The sequence below is a fragment of the Protobothrops mucrosquamatus genome, unplaced genomic scaffold (genome assembly GCF_001527695.2).
Source record: "Protobothrops mucrosquamatus isolate PMUCROS unplaced genomic scaffold, P.Mucros_1.0 scaffold151, whole genome shotgun sequence".
In the NCBI taxonomy this organism is placed as follows: Eukaryota; Metazoa; Chordata; class Lepidosauria; order Squamata; family Viperidae; genus Protobothrops; species Protobothrops mucrosquamatus.
In genome coordinates this window covers 161,942-169,441 of record NW_015386516.1, presented here as the reverse complement: position 1 = coordinate 169,441, position 7,500 = coordinate 161,942, and the positions used below count along the sequence as shown (strand labels likewise).

The 7,500-nt window shown below is 37.2% G+C and overlaps 1 protein-coding gene across 1 annotated transcript in view; it reads right to left on the bottom strand.

The window, feature by feature from the left end:
- HMCN1 (hemicentin 1) overlaps positions 1–7,500 on the bottom strand; it is a 231,135-nt gene that overhangs the window by 159,178 nt on the left and 64,457 nt on the right. Inside the window, exons 5-6 of the mRNA XM_015813311.1 lie at positions 6,275–6,446; positions 4,202–4,308 (exon numbers count right to left, since the gene is read on the bottom strand). Of these exons, the coding sequence (XP_015668797.1) occupies positions 4,202–4,308; positions 6,275–6,446 (279 nt within the window). The remainder of the gene's footprint in view (positions 1–4,201; positions 4,309–6,274; positions 6,447–7,500) is intronic.

Below are 7,500 nucleotides of genomic sequence, written 5' to 3'. Positions count from 1 at the left end.
TTTTGCCTGTGTAAATCATCACACCAAGGGTTTTTTGGCAAAGGCAAGTCCCTGTCAAGATCAATGGATTAGCGAAAATGATTTCTTTCTTTTTTGGCTGCCAAAATGACTCCTGCTATCAAGTGTTAATTAGCTGCTAAGTGTCAGCAGGCAAATATGCCGACAACTGATCTCTTTTACTGTTGACACAGTACTTAAGAAGCAACTTTCTCTTTTAAATCAGGACATGCTATTTAATTACCAACAAACCAAAAGGAAAATAAAGTTGCATTTAATAGGAAAGACAGTTCAGGGAAAAGAAATGGAACTCTTATTTCTTCGTGGCAAAGGGAGCTTTTGACATTGTCATTCTCAAATTCTAAGCAAGCTGCCTGTTTTGAAAAGGGACATCATTCCGGCAACTGCAAATTGCAAATTGTTCACCATGGCAGCCAGAATTTTTGGGCTAGTGATCCTGGCAGACAGATCGTGCAAAACCATAATGGGCAGATTCATGTAACAAACCACAGTATTGCTTTGTAATATTTGTGAATCAGTCCACAGATACAGTTCAAATATCTTGGCAAATATGATTTACTACCCTAAATTTTAGTTGTCAACCTTATAACAGGAAAACCAAGTTAATTTGGTAATCTGATTTACAAGGATGAAAGTTAGTGCTTTCATAAATGCATTCCTGTCTCTGTAGCACAACAGCCTATAACCAAACAATACCAATTCTCTCCACGGGCTTATCCACAATTATCTTTTTAGGATATTCCTGTCCTTTGCTAATGCTGGCTTGATTCTGTCAGTATTGAGACATTTTGTCAACAATTTGCAAAGTATACAGTCCAAACAGCAGATTTCCCCACCCTTCCCTCGGACAATTCCATTCCCTCCTACCTTTTTGTCCCAGGAAAGCAACTGCCAATCACTTTCCTTCTTGAATGATGAGATATCTTGGAAATAGAAATATATATAACAGAATAACAGAATTGGAAGGGATCTTGGAGGTCTTCTAGTCCAAACCCCTGCTCAGGCAGGAAACTCTATACTATTTCAGACAAATGGTTGTCCAGTCTCTTCTTAAAAATTTCCAGAGTTGGAGCATTCATATCCTTGCCCTGACTGTTGCAGAAGCACAATGGTTATAATTCCTGCCATGTTTGCTGTCTTAACACATGGTAGAAAAGAATATTATTAGTCAGGATTGTAGTTAGGGGTCCAAATGCTCTCTGAGCTTGGTTGTTTACACATTAGCACTGATGATGTTACCTAGTTTGGTAATGAAATGTCTGCAAGAAAACAGCCAAACTCAGAGAGCACTAAGGATCCCAACATGGTAAAAAGTTTTTAAAATCTTTTTCTTTCTTTCTTTCTTTCTTTCTTTCTTTCTTTCTTTCTCTGAGCTTCCTATTTTTCCTCATTCTCAATTAAAAAAGAAACCAGTGACACACTGTTTCATTGTTTTTCTAGCAAGCCCATAATCAGTTTGTTGGAGGAATATTTTAGGAAGAGGAGTAATATAAAAAAGGTTCTCTTTGTTTCAAACCAGCAACCTTCTATATGTAAACAAAGAGTTATAGCCTATGAATGGTTGCAACAAACTGAACTGTGTTAGCTTCTGTGGTCAGGTGAGCTAAATACAATGTAATTGTCAACCTTTCAAGATACTCCAGATAAGAAGCCCAACCATCTCTATCTTTAATGTAAGTTTACATTAACAGAATTTTGCAAGTCTGAAAGTATATCTTTCCCCCAACACCTTTACAGTCCAAGAAACTAGAGCGGGGTCACTTCTGAGATGCTTGCCATTCCCCTAATCTATCTGCAGGCTCGACTGCCTCTTATCTGACCATTGCTTAGTCTGCAGCATTTCCTCCTGTCTCCCAAGGCCATTCCCACATACCACTACCATTATTCCTGGATCAATTATTTTTTAAAATCTGTTTTTAAAAATAGACCTTGCTAAAAGATAGTCCTGGTTTAGCAACCATTCAAAGTTACAATGGCATAACTTTGTCCTTGCACATATGGCCATTGTAGAATCCCAGTGGTCACATGATAGAAATTCAGACAAGCAGCAGTCAGCAAGCATTTACAACTTTCACAGCAACCTGCAATGTTGTGATCATCATTTGCCAGCTTCACAGGATGGCTTCCAACATGCAGAGTCAATGGAAAAGCCGGCCAGGAAAATCACAAATTACAGTCATGTGATGTCTTGCTTAATAACCACAGCAGAAGTAAGGTCATAAGTCCCTTGCAATCACGTGATGTCTTGCTTAATGACCATGTTAGCAACAGAGTTATTGGTTAAGTGAAGATTTCCTGCTATGGATAGCCTCTCCCTCTTAAATCCCATGTGTTTGTACACTACTACTCCCAGCCGCCTCCTGCCTCTTTTTTCTTCTTTAATGAGAGCAAAGCCCCTTTCCCTTTTGCATCTCAGCAAAGAACTGGATCCACACATCAGAACTCTTCAGCGATTTCACTGCTAGCACACAAAACACCAGAATTTACAAAAAATCTCTGCTGTACTCATGGTAGGAGAAGAGCCCTATTAGCCAATGGAAACCAAAAATCAGAAGGAGTCCAGTAGCACCATTTCAGATTAACGCATTTTATTAAAAGGCAGAAGCTTTTGTGAGTTTATACCTTGGAATAAACACGTTAGTCTGAAAAGTGCTACCAGACTCCTTTTGATCTACCTGAGTTATTACTGTGATTAACAATTCAAGGACCTTAACTTCAAAAGATGGCCCAGTTTAGATTTCACTTGAAGAGTGCTGTGATATAATGCAGTCACAGTTAAAGGGGAAAGCAGAGATAATGGGGGGGGGGGGCATATTGTATAGTCCACTAACAATTGTGGTGTTGGAGAAGACTCTCAAGAGGTCATTGGAAGTCAACCCTGACTGTTCTTTAGAAAGACAGATACTTAAGCTGAAACTCAAATACTTTGATTACCAAATGAGAAGACCTTGATGTTGGCGAAGACTGAAGACAAAAGGAGTAGAAGACAGCAGAGAATGAGATGGTTAGAGAGTGTCACTGATGTAATGAGCATGAATTTGAGCAAACTCCAGAGACAGTGGGGAACAGGAGTCTCTGGAAGGCTATGGTCCATGGGATTGCCCAGAGTACAACACAACTTAGCAACTGAACAACAACAACAATACTCCACTAACACATTGATCTGTCCTCCGATAAGTGGAAAAAATGAGTACCACCAATGTGGCTCTTTGAGTTGTATTTGTATTACTTTGGCTAAATCCAACTAAAATCTTTTCTTGTAAACTTCTGAAATTCATTCAATATTCTCCAGATACACATTTCAGTATTCCATGCAATTGACTCTGATTTTTAAGATGTGTTTCCCATTTTGAGAACAATACATATAGAGATGGGGAGGCATAGCTCAGCAACATTACCATTTATATATAAAATTACAGTTTATAGTTTGGGAAGCTGATTATTTTAGCAGAAAAAGACAGCAGTGAAATGTGGAATGAGTTTGTCATGCGTGGACTACAGTTCTGGATTATCAACACCAACTGCAATTATCCTCTTGAGAAGACTGTGCACTGTCAGTAGTGCACAGCTGAGAATATCTCATTTGTGAAACATACATTAGTGGTATGTTCAATGCACATATTTTGAACATTTATTTCACTTCATTGGGTGGTGACAAACTACATGTAAGTTTTCCTTTGTCCAAAGAAACCAAAGAGGCATGGAATTAAGAAGAAATATAAAAAGCATGGAATCAAAATTCCTTCATTTGCTTAACATGAATTATCTTAATCCTCTTGCCAAACACATATATTTGACAATTAATTTGATTATCTATTGTTTATGCCCCTTGCGTACAGACAGCATCTAAACCGTGAAGTAGCCACCACTTTTCAAAGCCATGATATCTTGCTCTTAGCCCTATCAGGCCATGAAAATCCAGATAAAACTGGAGTTTTCTGAAGACACTTGTCAAGATGGCTAGCATTTGCATCAGAGCAATGGATGGATTCAAATATCAATTCAGTAAAGCCATCTATGTTTAGCTTTAAGCCTGAAAACACTACCCAGAAAAATTCCTTTGCATTCAGTAATAAGAAAGGTGGGGAATAAACAAACAAGCAAACAACACTTTTTGACATACATTTTCTATAAAACTTCAGTTAGTGGAAAATAAATTGCAGCGTTATTTCATTAAGGTTACCTGAATAGTCCATGTTCCTGGTTCTGGTTCTTTTATGTTCACTACTTTAGCAGAATTTTCAATATTGAGTAATTCATTCAAGCCAGATCCTTTCTTTACATGCTTACCTATAGTGCAGGCAAAGAATGAGTATTTTTATTAGTTATTTCAGTAATTCTCATATCTAGACTATGTTCTATGCAACAGGAGATAATTCTTTCTGCAACTTTACGACAAACAGTGCTTTGTTACAAACCTATATATTCCATTTGAATCATGCATTCATTCGTATATGGAGAGCATTTAACTTGCATTAAGTTAAATTGCTGTAATAAGGATGTTCTCACAAAACAATCGGTTTGTAGAGATTTGTCTATGGCTATGTCAGTATTTTAATCAAGTGAGTCAGTGCTGGATTGGATTAAAGTTGCAGGCAGAAATGGGCTGGAAGAGAAACAACAGGTTTAAATTTAATTATGATAAACTAGTGGTATAATTAATGGACTAATCCCAGCATAAGCAATTAGGAAAACAGAGGTTCCCAACAATGGTGGGATTCAAATATGGGAACAACCAGTTCTCTGTGTGGATGCCACTTCTGGAAGTCCATTCTGGGCAACAAAAAATTAGCTACCGGCTCTGCTGGTGTGAACTGGCTGAATCCCACCACTGGTCCCCAACTTTTTTGGCACCAGGACCAGTTTCATGGAAGATTTTTTTCCACAGATTGGGAGGAGGAGGACTTCGGTTTTGCCCACTCGCCCACCACTCACCTCCAGTTATGGGCCCAATTCCGAACTGGCCGGGGGTTGGGGACCCCTGTAGGAAAACCAGCTACACTAGATAGATTTGTGATCCTTATAAAGCAGATTTATAAATTGGGGATAGTTCGAGATCCAATTTCTCACTGGACACTAAGTCTACTTTCAGCTCTGGTTGGTTTGCCAGCTGTAGCGCTCACTTAACTGTCTCAGATTTACCATAGTGATCCATCTCTCAGCAATTTCATATCTAATAAGATCTTCATGGGGCTATCCTTGGAGATTTCATAAAGGCTTCAACTGGTACAAATGCTGCTACTCTGTTACTAAACAATATGTTTAATTACTGAATCATTACTGTTCTCAGTTTCTTCATTAGGTAAATATTTCCCTATTTTGAGATAAACTTGATAACGTGTAAGATCCTAAATGGCTTGAAGTGCAGTTATTTTTGGGAATACCTCTTCCATTATGTAAGATCTCCAATATTTGTGTGTTTTATTGAAGGCTAACTTCTTCTTTTTCATCCTTTAGACTACCAGCAGTCATTCCTTGGTTATCCAAATATTTATAGGAAATGCAATTTGCAGACTTTATTATTTGGTAGCAGATTGCCAAATGCAGGAAATGAGTACTCTATATGGGCAATCAGAAGAAGACTCAATGGGTACATAGTGTGGTGTATTTTTATTGGTGTTAAGTTTTTCATGGGTTGTGGCAGAAGTGAATATATTGTAGTTGTTTTCCTGCTAACCTAAATCATGGAACTAAATTGAAATATGAAAATCATTCCCTTGGCCAATATTTATATAAGTAGGATAGACGGTAGCACTCAGTATAAATTCCACTAAAATCACTTTTGAGATCTTCAGATGAAAAATGAGACAGCACATCACCAATTTTCTTCTGAGATTCCAATGCTACTTAACATGGGAAACACAAAATGCCTAGAACATATCTAAGTAGTCTTTAAACCATTGGGAATGCTTGCCCACCTTGTTCCCATATCTACATCTGAACATTCTTGATTTCCCTTCTAATTTTCTAGTCTTCCTTAATTTTGGATTTGCCATTCTGGTCTCCTACTGTTAATGTTCTTAAGCTTTAATCTCAGGGATTTTTTTTAAAGTAGGAGGGGCATATTTACAAAGAAAAGGGTGGTACTTCTTAACTGTCATCCCATAAAATGTTTCAAGAAGTTGAGCTAGAGTCATCCAAGGGTAGAGGCCAATCATATCTACTCCATAAACTTGTACTGCTTGTATAACAAAGCTAGGAAGGTACTGAAAATAAATCATGCCTGGCCATAAAAGGAAATAGATTAACATCTCACCCAAAGGGTTGTGAATTTCAATTTCTGGAGAAGGACCACTTAGTGACACTGTAACTTCTTTCAGACTAGGATCAAAAGGGATCTGCCAAAAGCTTTCTCCTGAAGTTAAATGGTCTGTAGACAATAGATGAACTTTAGAAGCTTGCACTGCTTCTTCCACCCATTTCAGTACCTGGAAAAGTAAATAGATCCATAACTTATTCCACAATCAAATATATTAGATACATGTTTTGCCAAATCATGGTTCTTTTGTTCCATGAATGAGCTCTTCACAATCATCCAACACTTAGTTTCCAACATACATGCCCATGGGTCAAAAAAGAGCCAGTGTAGTATAACAGAGTAAAACCAGGGAGACTCAGAGTAAAATCAGGGTGACAACAGAGCACAAGTAGTGGAAAACAAAGAGGACAATTTTCTGATTTCTTATCATAGTTTGTGAGAAACTTTACATGCAAAGGAGAGAAATAAAGAGTCACACCTTGAACTATCTCCTTTTCTATCCTCAGTCAACATCTTTCATTAATATTTGAATTAGTATCTTATCAACAAGTTATTCCCATGTGCAATGTTATGAATGAAAGAATTCTCATTTGCAAATATACTCTGATTTTCTCTTACCAATAGACTGCTGAGGGATAATTTGAGACAATATTAGAGAATGTATTAATATGTTTATTTTTCTAAGGACATTTCATACTGAGCATCTACCTCAAGATTTTATAAAATACATCTCACCTTTTTTAAACAAAGTGATTTTTCTGAGTTTTTAACTTTTAAAAAACACAGTTATCTTGCATAAAAATAAAGTCTATCGTTATGAAATAATGGAGATACACTATGCTTTAGATTTTGTTTCCAAAATGTGTTTTACAGTTCTGAAAAATGGCAGGACTGTTTTAAAGTCTTGCAGACATGTACTATATTGACACCCTTGTGCTTCAAGCATATATTGCAGGGGTGATCACAGGGTGTGATTTTTTTTAAAAAAAAGTCAAAATAGTGGCTGCAATGGTGTGATCAAAATTCTGTCTGCTTTTTTGCTATGATATCTGGATTACTTTATTTGATATATACTGTTAAAGTATATAACAGTTGCTAAAAACTGAGTTACACAAGGTAACCCATATTTGTTATGTCCTACAGAATATTTCAGTGTTTCTACTTTTCGTGGTGTACATTCTGTGGTGTGTGTGTGTGTGTGTGTGTGTGTGTGTGTGTGTGTG